This window comes from Poecile atricapillus, chromosome 5 (assembly GCF_030490865.1).
Source record: "Poecile atricapillus isolate bPoeAtr1 chromosome 5, bPoeAtr1.hap1, whole genome shotgun sequence".
NCBI lineage: Eukaryota > Metazoa > Chordata > Aves > Passeriformes > Paridae > Poecile > Poecile atricapillus.
The window spans coordinates 17,068,446-17,084,035 of record NC_081253.1 but is presented as its reverse complement, the minus strand read 5'-3'; the positions used below and the strand labels follow the sequence as shown (position 1 = coordinate 17,084,035).

The window sequence follows — 15,590 nt, the reverse complement described above, 5'->3', positions numbered from 1 at the left end:
GCTTTAAGTTCAACGACAATCGGTGCTGCTTGTTTTGATTTTCCAGGTATATCAGTAGCCCACACCAATGGGTACGCCTTGCTCAGGATTTGCTCGAAATTGTGGCTTTCAGGTTTAGGCTCTACACAACTGATCGTTAGGCTTAAAGCTGTAATCAGTTGTTCTTCATTTACTTGAAACTCCAATTGATCTTTGTTAAACTTTATTACAGCCCCCAAGTTCTCCAATAAGTCTCTCCCTAGTAGGGGTTTTGGTGAATTTGGTAAATACAGGAACTGATGAATTCCCATTTGCTTCCTAATTTTGTATTTAATGGGTTTCAAAAAGTAAGCCTTTTCTGGTTGGCCTGTTGCTCCCACAACTTGTACAAATTCATCACTTTTAGGTACAAGTTCTTGATTTAAAACCGAAAAGGTTGCTCCCGTATCAATCAAAAAGTCTAATTCCTTTTTACCCTCCCCTAGCTCTATCTTAACCAGTGGGTCTGCTAGGGTACGGCCCACCGGTCCCCTTCATTCACTATCCTGAGGCGTGGTAGTAGTGGTGGCCATTAGCCTTTCCCTTAGCTGGGGGCATTCTCGCTTCCAGTGTCCCGTCTGCAGGCAGTACGCACATTGATTCGGCCCTATCCCGTTTGAATGGGGCTGGAGCCTCCTTCCCCTTCCTGCTGGGTTGTCTCTACCTCTTCCCCTGGTTCCAGGTTCCGAGTAGCCTGTCTTCTGAGCTGCCACTGCTACAGCCACTACTCGAGCTATCCTCCTGTCCTCCTTTTTCTTCTCCTCAACTTCTCTATTATTGTATACTTTCCACGCCTCATTCAGCAGTGTCTCTAGGTTTTTATTTGCCGGGTGCTCGAGCTTTTGTAATTTCTTCCTGATGTCTGGGTTACTTTGTCCCATCATTAACCCTAACAAATGCTGTTTCCCTTCCTCTGTTGCTGGGTCCAGGGGTGTGTATTGTCTCATTGCTGCCCTAAGCCTATCCAGAAATTCTGACGGGGTCTCATCTTTTCCCTGCCTGACATCATACAGCATCGACCAATTGACAGCCTTAGGGATCGCATTACGCAAGCCCATCGCTATCAATTTTCTATACTGCACCAGCCGTTGATAGTGTTCCGCGTTGCCCGGGTCCCACTCTGGTTTACTGCTGGGAAAATTATCTTCTAGTCTCCCCGATAATAGTTGGGCATGTCGCCTCCCCGTTTCCAATACGAGTTCCCTTTCCGTATCTGTCAACTCTGACAACATCACTTCTATATCCTCCCAATCAATATCTAAGTTCTTTGCCATTAGTTCAAACCTCTTTGCTACTCCCTCTGGATTCCTCCTGAAGTTCCTTGCCTCATCCCTCCAATTGTTCAAATCACTCGTCGAGAATGGCACCTTTACTCTAGTCTTTTCCCCTACCATTGGCATAACTTGTCGGAGAGGAGCTATCGTGCGATTTCCTTTCTCCCCTTGCTTTGCTTCCCCCCGTGCCACAGATCTGGTGTAATACGAGTGACTGGTCCCCTCCCCGGGATCTTCTTCCTGTGCCTCAATGCCTTCCCTATTCTTTCTTTTCTCTTTCTTTTTTTCCCCCCCCTGTTCTTCATTTTCCTCTCCTATCTCTATCACACAATTCATCCGATTCTCATCTTGCATCTGTTGCCTCTTTTGTATCTGCCCGCTCTTATCCTGTCCCGGGCTGCGGTTCCTCTCATCCTCTGCTCCCCCTCCACTTCTCTTATCCTCTATCTGAATTACTATGTTCAGTTTCTGTGAGTTACTCTCTGCCTCCCTTTCGCATGTCTCATTATCATTCTTCTCGCTGTATCTCAATTTAGGGACGTCGCCTCCCGGTGAATTGCTTTTATCCCCAGTCCTTGGTGTACTGGTTTCCATTCTACAGACGCCTCCATTTCTGGAGGTGTTGCTATCTCCATATGGACTGAGCTCGGGTATGCTACGTGTCTCCCTTCGGCTCTCTGCTTCTGACCCACTGCCTTCCTCCCCCTCAACTTCCAGTCTGGGTGGGCTGTCAGCATCCATGTAGCTCCCTGGCCCCTGTGGACTATCTAGTCCCTGAGGGCTGTTTTTCCTCCCGTAAATCCCTGATTTTAATGGGCTGCCCTCCTTCCAACTGTTGTCTAGCCTCTGGGGGCTGTGCCCAAACTTAGATTTCCACCATCGTTCTAGTTCCTTTAATGGGGTAGGATCCCCTTGTTCCTCTTTTGGCCTGGGGAGGGGCCCTTCTCGTCCTGGGGCAAATGGATGGTATTCCCACAGGCTTATTTCGCTCTCCTTTCCACTGTCCCTTCTTGTTAACTTAAGACATTGTTGCCCAATGCTACATGCATCGCAGCAACGTTCTTTGGGCTTTGAATCTTTCTTATCTTTTTCCAGGGCTAATACTAGAGGATCCTGAGGGGCTACATTAATTCCGCACTCTTTTTGCCACTCAGGTTTATTCTTCAAGGTGAAAAACATGTCTGCGTACATCACCTCATCCCACTTATTGAGTCGGCGGAGGAAGAGCATTAGTTGTAAAATGGTATTATAATTAATTGTTCCCTCGGGTGGCCATTTCTCATTATCATCTAACTTATACAATGGCCACCACTGTGTACAATATTTGAGAAGTGTCTTTTTACTTATGTTTCCCCCCGGAATCCCTCCCAGGTCCTTCCAATGCTTTAGGATGCACCCTAAGGGGGTTTTCATATTTACGTCCTTACTCTGTTGACCTCCCATGACTATCCCCTGTATCTGCGTTTCCTGTTAACCGAAACAGTCCCTCTCTCGCAACCACGATATGCTGATATATTTTAACACTTCATGCACACAATCTCAATCGCTTCGTCCGTTTCCGACCTGGCTTCTCGCGAAGAACAGGAAATGCGGAGCAGGACTCCCTCTCGCTTCGCAGCTACGCTGCGTCTCACTCACCCTCACATACAACACACACTTATAAAATAAAATTATTTTACCAGGTTTGGTCACAAAAAAATCGCCCACAAACTGTGAGGTACCGGCTTCCCAAAATCAAGGCATGTAGACAGCACAATGCGCGTTTCAATCTATTACATAAAGAGTGACAAGATGTCTCCTATAAAACTTTGCAACAAACACACAAAACGAACACACAAAACACATACAAACACCAATGGTACCAAAACCTATGACACAAAACACATACAAACACCAATGGTACCAAAACCTATGACACAAAACACATACAAACACCAATGGTACCAAAACCTATGACACAAAACACATACAAACACCAATGGTACCAAAACCTATGATGTTCGAGATATCGAACACAAATGGTACCAATTAGGGACAAACACCAATGGTACCAAAACCTATGATGTCCGAGATATCGAACACAAATGGTACCAATTAGGGACAAACACCAATGGTACCAAAACCTATGATGTCCGAGATATCGAACACAAATGGTACCAATTAGGGATTTTTACCAGGGCGTCCCCTGGTTTACCCTTCGGTGGTCACGTCTGACCCCCGTGTCCCAATAAAGCGCTTTACACCAAAACCAATAAACAATTAAAAATACCTCTTAATTGGAGCAGGAGATGCAGGGAATCCTTCCTCTGCCGAGGAGCGCTGGTCCGAGAGGGGAGTCTCTTCTTGACAAAAATCCGTCAGGGGCCCCAGAGGATCCCGGCCCCGGACCGGCTCCTCGGAGGGAACCCCTCAAAGTCTGGGTCTCCTGTTTTGTCCCATCTGGGTCGCCAGAACTGATGCCGAATTTTGCCCCAAAAGGCGATAAAATAACTGTCTAAGAGACTCAGTTTAAGTCAGATAGACAGGAGGTATTTTATTAACAACGTGCACGTTGGGGAAATCTCTAAAGGGATTTTTCCAAAGTCTTACAGCAAAAGCGTGCCTTTTATACAGTTTTAGGTTTGGGATTACATCATGTCCATGCATATTCATATGGGGCGTGCAGTAGGCGGAGCGTGGGCGGAAACTTCTGTTTTGAGGATCTTTTCGGGGGTCGTTCCGGTCGGCCTTCATCGTGGGCGAGGGTCTTCGAGGAGTCTTCCTCTTTAAACTTTTGAACTTCTCTCCAAATTTGGTCCATTCCCGGTGTAGTTGGCTGAGTTCCTAAGCTTTGGCCAGGCTCCTAGGGTCAACTTGACATATTGGCATTAGGCATGCTTTAGCTTTGGCTCGAAGTACGCTTTGTCCGGTGGTTTCCATCCTTATCTTCCTCTCCTGTCATTGTGTTCCTAGTCCTAGCCAATTTATTGCTCCGGGTATTTCCTAAATGCTATACTTTCTTCAAATGCTTCACATTCTATGTTTTAACCCATTATCTCTCGAAGGCTATCTATTTTATGGCTTCACTGTTGAAGAGCACGCCTCTCAGCTGAAGAATCAGGTGAAGGAACCGTCTAAGAAGACTGTGATTGCAGATGACAAAAGAAGGGTATATTTTTGCAAAAAAATTAGTATTAAAGTTATATTACCCTTTGAAAATGTCTTCTACCGTATCAAAAACTTTTGCCTAATGTTCTTTTTCTATAGACTTTCGGTGATCCAGAGTGCTAATTTAATATTGTTGCTTTCCTTTGTTTCAAAAAGTATCAGTAAAGACAAATAGAATTAAATTTTTACTTATGTCAGTTATGCTTTGAGTTATCTGGTCAAAAAGACTTCTAAAGATGAAATATTTGTATTGAAGTGATGATATTATATTCCATTAACAAAAAAGAAATTAAAAAGTGCTATTTCACAGTATAATTTTTGTAGTATTCTGAAATTTGTATTTCCATAACACTAAACACATTAACAGCCTTATTTTTTTAATTTAAGGTTTAACTTTTAAAAAATAACTCAGTATGGTACTAGCCAAAGTTTTTGTTCCCAGAAGATGCTTACTTACTTTGTCTGATCAATTTATTTCTAGGATCCATTTAAAGAGAGAATTACTGAGATCATGAGAGAAATACAAAACTATTGCCAGCTGCATCCAAAGTCTGAGTTTGGAACTCAGACCTATGAACAGTGGGTGATCAGAGAAGAGAGAAGAGGTAACTGCATAGCAAATACACCCCAGCTTTGGATTTCTTTGGGTCATTCTGTACTAAGACACTTTTTGTATTTTTGTTGCCTTCTAGCTGCAAAAGAAGAAAAACGCAGGGAACGTGTCTGTGCAGAACACTTGAAGAAATACAATGATGCTCTCCAGATAAATGACACCATCCGAATGGTGGATGCCTACAATCACCTAGATAACTTTTATAAAGAGGAGAAAAGTAAGAAGACAGTAAGTAGTGATGATGATGATGAACCAGCAGTATCAAAACAGGATGAAACAGATGAATTTCTAATAGGTTTATTTCATGGTGAGTTTGAAATACATTGTGATATTTAATATTTAAAGTCCATAATTGTGCACTAACATGGTTTGCATGAGCCCATTAGTTATTGCATCCTAGAGACTGCTGTGTTATTATCACAGTAGCTTGATATCCCAGTTCATACAATTTTGTATGCATTAAACAACATCATAGTGGGATCATGTCATAATATGTAATAATGGTTCTTCAGCTCCCACCTAAAGGCACCTTTTTTTTGCTACCAGTAAGTAAAAGCTGTTCTCTGCTTTTATCCAGCGAAGTGTCCCTGAGGACACTTAACAGATACATAAAATATGTATTCCACTAGACACTCTTGGGGGGCAAAAGGCTGAGCAAATGGAGTACAAAAGTAATGAAAGTATGAGTTCTTAACCAACCCTTTCTTCCAAAGTTTGATTGTCAATATACTAAGAGAGTGCTGACTTAGAGTTATTTTTAGGTAAAGAATATTTAGTTGGAAAATTAAACAAAAGATCAAACTGCAAAGACCAAAGTTAATTGCTTTTTGTTCAGTTCAGTCATGTTGGAACTAGGATTCATTCATGGATCTGTTTTGCTTAGGTTTTTTCCTTTACTGCCTTTGCTATGAGAAAGAGCTAGACAAGTTTGCTCCCATCACCCATGGCTCTTGGGTGGTGCAAACAAAAATAGGTTATATTGCAGAGTGCAGAATGTTTCCCAGCTTCATGTATCCAATGAACTACAAATTTTTCTATCATTGAGAAATTCAGGAAATGAAAAAACAAAATATAGGTTAGATAGTGTCAGCATGGTTTTAATAGTTCTTCAAACACGTCTATTCCCCCTTATTTAGATTTCAATAGTGGGCTGTGTCTGAGAACCAAAAACTTAAACCAACTGAAAACGAAACTTAGTTTCATTAGTATAATTTCTGGCTGCTTTTATTTCTGCAGATAAATGAAGTTCAAAGAACCTGTCAATGGAAAATAAATTCCATTTTGTTAGGATTTTGCCACTAAAAGTGCTAGAAGTAATAGAATAAAATCTAAAATATCTCAGCTTTAAGAGAAGAATTCATCTTTGGGTGATAACCCCTCTGGGGCCCTTAAGGTGGAAAATTGTGAGAGTTTGTTATGTTTATTGACTTTTTGTATGTGTTTCTATGTTTGATTACATTCTAAAATATGAATAAGACTAGTCAAAAAGCCATTGTCTAGGTGGAGTAGCAGTTTGTGGTACATTGAGTAAGATTGCCTTGGATTAGGTACACTGCAATAGTTTGCACAGGTCATGACACCAGTGTACTAATACACAAAGTCCCAGCCTTGAAACGTTCTTGTATTTGCATAATCATCTGATAATGACATAGGTTTTTAAATATTCAAAGTTTTTTTAAAAAATTTAAAACACTTTAAAACATTTTTTAAAATTTAAAATTAAAGGAATCCTCCCTCCTTGTGGTCAATAGAGCCAGTTGAAGAGAGTCATTCATTTGACAGTTCACTGAGTACATTGGATTGTCTTGGAGCTGCAATATCAATAACAACATGCTCGTGCTGGTGTCTACTGTACTGCATGTTCCTAGTGAAGATTACTACTTTAATTCATGTCCCAAGCACAATTTATGTCTTAATTTATAAAAACATTGCCAGCTCTGAGGCGGTGCGTATTAATCTGTTTCTCCTTGTAAGACTTTTTTTTCCATGGTTTTAAAATAGTTTTGTAAATATTACAAGCTGTGATTTAGCTCTTTATTGCAGTGCATTTGACTCTGTACCAACTTTGTGTGTATAGGCAGGTTTTTCCTTTGGCTTATTCTCACCATGAAATATAAGCAAACTGTATGATAATGGTGATTTATGTTGATTGATCAGTGTGTTTTTAGTGACTATAAATTCACTTCAAAAATAATTGGTATGCCACAGCTTTTCAAACTGAATGTGAATTAGCCATGCTGAGAGAATCATAGAAAGTTGCTCTTTGATTTATAGGTTTTGGGGTTTATTTTGTTTCAAATTGTTATTTTACATGGTTAAATTTTCTTAATTTAAATATGTTCTTTTTAAAGCAAAAAAGAAACAGCTGAAAGAGTTGACTGGAAAGCCAGAAAATGAAAATGAGAAGCTAATAAAGTTGAGAAATACTTTAATGGAGGAGTTCACAAAGACTGAGGAACCTCGAGGAATCATTTTCACAAAGACTCGTCTAAGTGCCTTTGCTCTATTCCAGTGGATTAAGGACAACCCAAAATTTGAAGAAGTGGGAATTAGGGCCCATTATCTTATTGGCTCTGGACATAAGAGTGAAATCAAGCCCATGACTCAGGTACGGAACCATGCATGTCAACATTACCTCTTGTACATGATTTTGGAAAAGAGCTTGTTTTAGTACTAGGCTAGTGAACTGAAGTTTGGAGCCCAGAGTTCTGTTTTCGTACCTGCCAGCAATTTATCTTCATAAAGATATGTGAATAATAATGTTGGAAGAATTTTATTTCCACAAGTAACAAGCTTTTTCTGGTTTTGGATTCTATGGCAACAGGAGTAGTCAGCATCCATTGCCTAGAGTAGCGTAGTCAAAAGGGACCCAAGTCATAGCAAGGCATGGGAAGCAAAAGTAAACAAAATGGAAAGAGCAAAACTGAAATTGTTAAATGAGTTTATACCTATCAGGACAACAGTAATTCATGTTATATTTTAGCTGCTGAATTGAAAAATAAAACTACATTATTGATTATGCCCATCTATTTTTAGTATCGTTGCTTTAATCAAATGACACCAATTGCTTCACACTGACACACAACCATTGAAAGAAAACTTGCCAAAATTCATGCTGAAAATATCACAATTGATCACTCAGTTGTGTCCATCCTATACCATTTTGTTGATTTCAAACACCACATCTCTCTGGTGATTTATATTTGCAATTACAACATTTCCAAATCAAAGTACTTTGCATCACTTCTGTTCTGCTCTTTACCCCCCACATCAGCATTTAAGCAAAAATGATGAGTTTTGCTGCTGGGCAGAGTCCATTTTCTTCTACTGCACTGAGTTTCAAGGAAAAAAGTTCTCTCAAAAAATTATCTCCAAAAGTTGCTCGAGTTCTATCAAACTTGGAATTTAATTTCTATGGCACATTGCACAAACAAAACAATAGTTTCTGCATTGTGAAACTGCATATAGTAAATAGCAAGTTTCTGTTCCTCTGATCAAGCTGGTGACAAAAACCCAGTTGATTCAGAAGTCTGTGATTTAGATATTTTCTTTTTCATATGTGTCATTGTTGTTCTTTTTGGTGCTACCTGGATCACCAGAGTTATGGTCCCCATTTATTACGGGGAGTTTTAAGTGCTTTAGAACTAGAGCTGGAAATCTATATTTTAATCAGAAATTATTGAAGTGATAGAAATACTGTCTTATGAATAAGTACTTAAAGAATTTAAAAGCAATAGGACAACTATATTATCAAATCTCCTAGTACCTGGGACATAGGCTACAAAGTTCCAAGCTCAATTACCATAAAAGGATTGGCTTCTGCTCCCTCCTCCCTCAAAATACAGTGCTGAGCATCTGTTATATTCAATAGGAACTCCTTCTTTTGTAGGATGCTTAAATGCAGTTGCCAAAGCCACTTGATGTTTGGCACTCAGCTTAGAAATGATGGGACTGTAATTCCTGAAACTCATTAGTTAGAAGAAACTGATAACAGAAACTAATACTGAAAATTAATTTAATTATTTTAATTTACAGAATGAGCAAAGGGAAGTTATTGATAAATTTCGATGTGGAAATGTAAATTTACTAATTGCTACTACTGTAGCTGAGGAAGGACTGGACATCAAAGAGTGTAACATCGTTATTCGCTATGGCCTTGTCACCAATGAAATTGCTATGGTGCAGGTATGAGTTTTCTGCATACTTAATTTATTTTAATAGTGCTTTTCTTTTTGCAGTGGGCAAATGGTGAATCATATACCTGATGTCTGGAAATAATTTTTAAATACTTGAATGCTAAAAGAGAAAATTATTTTGCAACAAGTTTCATTTCCAATTGCCATCCTCAGTCCATATGCAATATAGGATTTGCCTCTCTCTGTAATGTTGCAGCATCTGTTCAAAGTTCTACACAAACATTAAGCTCTTTTAATAGAAGAGATACAAGAATATGGTCATCAGACCAGGTGATACAAGAGGCATTTGTCCCACCAGTGTATGGACACCTCACCATCATCAGCTAAAGATAGATTATTATGTACTAGAATACCAGTTTGATAATGCTCTCATTTAACTTGTGAACACAAATATTTATACATTTAATATTTAAGTGCATGCTTGTATTTTGGTGACAAAATATAGATTCAGCATTGTAAAACATGTTAATCACAAATCTCCTGAGCTGTTCTTTCAAGTATCATGGATGATACTGCAGAAATAATGTGTTATTCACTGATTCTTTATCTGTCTGAGTTAAATGGAAAAAATTGTTCTTTGGGATGGTGCATATGGAATAGTGCATGTCTTCCATTACAAAACTAGGAAAAAATGTTGTGTGATGTAATAGGGAGTAATTGTGGTGTTTATTTTTGTATTCCTTGCCAATTGTAGGCTCGTGGTAGAGCTCGAGCTGATGAAAGCACCTATGCTCTTGTGGCTTCAAGTGGCTCAGGGGCTGTTGAACGTGAAGATGTTAATATTTTTCGTGAGAAAATGATGTATAAGGCCATTCAGCGTGTCCAGAAGATGCCACAGGAAGAGCATTTAAATAAGGTATTCACTGCAACTCTGCACTTTCCCTTTAAAGAAAACTGATTTATATTTTATGAAATACTTCCTCTTTCAAATCTACTTAGAGGAGGAAGAATACTAGTTGCTACATATGGCTTTGAATTCTTTTGTTCTATTTGTTTTATAATCTGTTTTCTTGTCCTTTAGAAAAGTCTGGTTTTCTATTGGTAAGGGGAAAACACACAAGCAAGGGAAAATTGACTAGAAGTCACGTTGACAGTGAACTCAGTAAAATAACTGAGAAGGAAAACTGTTACTGTCGTTCCAGCAGAATGTTAGAGTGTTCTTACTGATCTGTTTCTAGATTCAGAGTTTCCAGTTGCAAAGTATAGTGGAAAAACAAATGAAGGCAAAGAGAGATCAGCGCAAGACATGCAAGAAAAATCCTTCACTAATAAAATTCTTATGCAAAAATTGCAACAAGCTGATATGTTCTGGAGAAGACATACAAGTTATTGAAGACATGCATCATGTCAGTGTGAAAAAAGATTTCCCGTAAGTGTTTATGAACTACTTTATCTCTTTTAGGCAGAAACAGATTTTCTTTTCATCGAGGCTGTAGCAGGGCCTGTAGCCCTCTAGGCCCTGTGAGAAAAAAACAGATTATTCCAATATTGTTGGGTCCTAGGCTCTATGGAGTTTACAGCTAAGGAGCTTGAACAAAATGTTTGTTCTTATTCCTGGTTTCAAGGTGAACTGAGTTTAAGAGTTTGAAAAAAAGGTGCAGCTTCTGTAGTACTATTAACTAGGTCACTTACTATGTAGTATGGTATGTATTCCACTCTGTACAGGCTAATAGTAACCTTCAGGATCAAGTACTCCCTAAATAAATGATACAAGAATGTACATACACTCTGGAGGTCTGGGTAGTCAGAACCAAATGATTCTGTTTAGGTCTAACTTTGGACTAGAGGGAGTAAAAAGAAAATCTTTAATTTTCAGGTATCATTTCTTTGACAGTTACATGGCACCTGAAGAAAATAAGCTAGATCTGTCTATTATTTTTATTAGAACAAGAGCCTGCTGCTCCCACTTTAAGATGTGTGAAGGATGCAGCTCATGAAATGCAATGAAGAATGACGAAGAGTATGTGAATTTCATCATTACTTAGGAACATGAAGTGTGACCTTGCATTTTCTCAAGCTCCTCAACGTGTCAACAGTCAGAGTCTATGACTTTTTATGTTTCATATCTGATTTCAGCAACCTTAGCCAGTATTTATATGTCTGTATGTAGCATGGAATGACTGCTGGAGTCTGATGGGTGCTATCTGTTTTTCAGAAGTCTTTATCATACAAGAGAAAATAAAACACTGCAAGATAAGAATGCCGATTACCAGACAAATGGGGAAATTGTATGCAAAGACTGTGGACAGGTGAGGAACATCTTATTTTTCATACTCTTCTTGTTGTCTGTATTTATTTATTTCTAATGATCTTGTCTTATTTTATCTGAAATTTCCTTCTACTTGCAGGCTTGGGGAAATATGATGGTTCACCGAGGTCTTGACCTGCCTTGTCTTAAGATTAGAAATTTTGTGGTTGTGTTTGCAGACAAGAAAACAACAAAGCAAATTTTTAAGAAATGGGGAGAACTGCCCATCAGGTTTCCTAGTTTTGATTATGCAGCTCATTTTCCTTCAAGTGATGAAGATTAAGGACTGAGAATTAAAATAAAAGCCCTTTTCAGCTTCTCTCTGTTGGTCAGAAGCTCCTGTGTCCCATAGAGAATGCTGCATCATAAGTGCTGTGAAAGCTCCTGGACACAGGGAAACTGTCTTGAAGACAAAAAGCAAAACAAGAAAGGAGAAGGACAAAGTCACACAGCTGCTGTCTGCACTCAGATTTGTACTTCTGGACATGGATGGCAAATGTATTGCTGTCATGTGTATTTATGGAACAAACTCTAGTCAAAAGGAGTGACAACACTGTCAAAAGTGTGTTAGATGACCTGTTGTCAATCACAGAACTTTGAAAAGAGACCTTAAGATGGTAATTATTTTTTTCATGCTATAACCATTTTGAAGACAAAGTATCTCAAAAGAGGAGCCACGTAAAGAGATTACCTGCTATTTTCAATCACTGTTGCTACATCAGTGTTTCGTGACTCAGCTCCTCACTTCATAAATATAGATGAAATCTCATACACTTTGACAGACTAAATACAAGTTTCCCTGAGAAGATATTTCAAAAAATCAAGCCCTTAACCTGAAATTGATTATTTTAGTGTCCAAGGCACACATTGCCAAAGTAACTCTCTGTGTGTCACTTTCATAGGATTGTTAGACTGACTACATAATGAGGTGTGTATTTTTGTTAATAAATTGCTATAACTAACCATTACCAACTGTGATATTAAGTCTCTTCCACTGGAAGTATTAAGGCAATGACAATAGCTTCACTCTAGAAATTTAAAGGATGGTGGTATTCTGAGTGTAAAAATAGCATAATGTTACTCTATGTTTATCTCATAAACAGATTTCTTTCCCCTCCTCACCGTTTGCAAGAGAGATGTTGGAGAGTGGAAGGAAGGTGTGCTTGTTGTTACAACAGTAACTGAATTAATTACTAGAAAAGCCTCTTGGGAAATCATCCAGATATCATTCATCGCCTGGATCATCTCTGGCTTTCTTTATTAATGAGTTGTTACAGGTGCATAAATGCAATGTAATACACTGTACATAGCATTTTCAAGTATCTGAATTGGTTTATTTAGTACTTTTAAAGAAGTGTAAAACACTGGTAAAGATACTACATCATTTCATAGATAGCTGCTGGGTCTTCAGTCAAATAAATTTCCATGCTGAGTAGATTTTTCTGAAATCTGAGTTTTTGATACTTCCCTTTTCTGTAGCAACAAAGGCATATGCAGATGAATTTCTGCACATGTGCTACAGACCTGTAGGACAAACAAGCCTGTGCTTCTTGTAGTTCACCTGGCTGCTGTTATGCTCCCAGTTCCTAGCGTGACTCTGCCACATTGTCACCAAAGCTTATAGAGTGTTTGCACAATCTCACTTCAGCATAATGCATAATGAACCTCAAATTAATCCTGCTGGTGTGTAGGGTAACAACTTTCCACTCAAGTTATTTTCTCTGAATGGGGTTGTAAAACACACCTGTATTGCCCATCCAGGAAGTGTGAAGTTGTAAAAAGCAAGCCAAATTGCTGAGTTTTATCTTCTGCTTATCTCTGCATTTATTGCCTTTAGGAGCCCAACGTCCTCCAGGGAGTGTGACAAATCCTGATTGTATTTACTACTTACAGCTTTTACTAGTTCTCAAATGTGGAAAGAAGAAAAACTTAGTCATTGGGGATTTGTCTAGCTCTGTGTGTGGCTGCTTCAGAACTGTGTCCACCTCAGTTGCATGTTCATTGCACTGTCTCCTTTTGGTCTGATGTCAAGCACAACCTACATTTATAAATCTGCCTCTCCTCACGTGTGAAGAGTAAATAAGTAGTTTAGTAATCTTTGAGTAGTTGCAGAATCGGTTGGATAGCTCCTGGCCAAACTGAGTATGTTTTCTGCTCCATAATTTGCCTATTTCTCGAAGAGACTTACCCTCTTTCTACCTTTCTAACATTTCACTTCTTTTAAATTATGGGTTCCTTTGTTGCAGAAGTTAGGAAGAGTTTGGCTGTTGAAAGAATTACTGTTTGCTTCCTTGCTGGTGCTAGTCTAGACAGTCCAGAGAAGGGAGTTCAGGCATCAGCAGTAGTTCTACAAAGCTTGTAAATGTCACTCTCTGACAGGTAATTTTTTTCTTCTAATCTGCAACAATTGTGAATCGTATTAAAATTCATGCCTAAATAATTTGATTTCTGAAGTAGACAAATACATAGTATGCAGCATAAAGTAATTTTGTAAAGCCTTTTAGATCATGTGAGATTGAATCATTTCCCTTTGAAGCATTCTCTAAGTATGCATTCATTAGAAGAAGCTGCATAGTTGGAATGGAAAACTAGCCTGATCAAAAACCTACATTTGCAATTTTGTGATGTTCTGGTTGTCAGAAATAACCGATGTTAGTAGGAAAAAATGTATTTTTCTGAACCACGTTATTGAGAATACAAACAGCATTAATTATAGAATGCTAGGAAATAAGTAGCAGTTTGGAAATATGAATATTAAGCATGAGCTGCAACGGGAAAATTTCTTTTGTCACAGTTCATTTTTGTTATGGAAATTTTGAATAGCTGCAGCTTTATCTTGTTAGGAAAACTACTGGTTTTGAGCTGAGTTCTGCCCTTATTACACGGTGTGATAAACAATATACATAAACAATATATATACAAAAAATGTACATATGAACACTGTATAAACTAATATATACATAAACAATATATTTTAGCCTTCTCAGTCTTCTTGTCCTGCATGTCTTACATTGCCAGAATGGATCTTATTCAGAAGTTTCATCTTGTTTAACTTGTAATTAATTATTGTGACAAGAACTGTGGAGAGAGGGGAACTGAATTTTTATGAGAAAATAAGGCATGTTTTATATCACTGTTTTTTCCAGACATTAACTTTGAATATTTTCTAAAATTGTCTCTCCAAATCCAATGCAATGGGTATTGCCAAAATACTGCCGAGGTCAGTTCTGCCTCACCAAGGCTGGTGTAAGAGTTAGGATTCAGATTCCAGTCCATACTGTTAAGCTAAGGTGGTAACTTGGCCATTAAAGGGATAATATATTAAATGCTTTTTCTTTGTGATACTCTGTAATAAATTCTCTATAGTTAGCCCAAGTTCTGATGGACAATTTGTTGCGATAGAAAACCTATCTCATCTACTAGATTTTAAATTTTCAGACAAGCCAAAGGAGTTGTAAACCTATCAACTACTGAATTTCAGTAAGATCTGGGTACCTGGTCCCTGTTAATCTCCTCTGAAAAATCAGTCCCAGTGCCTGACTTTCACACAGAAGCACCACCATTGCAGACTCCTTTCCGCAGAAGAAAATGAACTCTATTGCAGCAGAGAGAAAGGTGAGCTGAGTCATCAAACTCTGCATGCAATATCAATGCAATTAAGCCCAACCCGCAATTTCCAGGTTTATGTGAATATTCTGTCAGATCGTGGCTTTCTCTGGCATGTGACATCTCCCGCGTGTGCGTGTGTGTCTATGTCCGTGCGTGTCTATATATGTGTGGATGTCCATTTACGTGCGTGTGTGTCCGTGTACCTGTCTGTCCGTCTGTATGTCCATGTGTATGCATATGTATTGTGTGTCTATGTCCCTGCGTGGATGTGTGCGCGTGTCTGTGTCCCTGTGTCCACGTCCCTGTGTCCGTGTCCCTGCGTGTGCCCATGTCACCGTGGGTGTGTGTGTCTGTCCCTGGGTGTGTGTCCGTGTCCCCGTGTGTGTCTCTATCCCTGTGTGTGTCCGTGTCCCCGTGTGTGTCTCTGTCCCTGTGTGTGTCTCTGTCCCTGGGTGTGTGTCCGTATGTCCCTGTGTGTGTCTCTG

At 39.0% G+C, this 15,590-nt stretch overlaps 1 protein-coding gene across 1 annotated transcript in view; it reads left to right on the top strand.

Annotated features, from left to right (window-relative positions):
- The window catches only part of IFIH1 (interferon induced with helicase C domain 1), a 48,396-nt gene extending 33,535 nt beyond the window's left edge, over positions 1–14,861 (top strand). The window contains exons 9-17 of the mRNA XM_058840198.1: positions 4,357–4,440; positions 4,921–5,044; positions 5,132–5,359; positions 7,404–7,660; positions 9,088–9,237; positions 9,943–10,104; positions 10,427–10,617; positions 11,404–11,497; positions 11,597–14,861. Coding sequence (XP_058696181.1) covers positions 4,357–4,440; positions 4,921–5,044; positions 5,132–5,359; positions 7,404–7,660; positions 9,088–9,237; positions 9,943–10,104; positions 10,427–10,617; positions 11,404–11,497; positions 11,597–11,779 — 1,473 coding nt within the window. The 3' untranslated portion in view covers positions 11,780–14,861. The remainder of the gene's footprint in view (positions 1–4,356; positions 4,441–4,920; positions 5,045–5,131; positions 5,360–7,403; positions 7,661–9,087; positions 9,238–9,942; positions 10,105–10,426; positions 10,618–11,403; positions 11,498–11,596) is intronic.
- Positions 14,862–15,590: the final 729 nt, after the last annotated feature.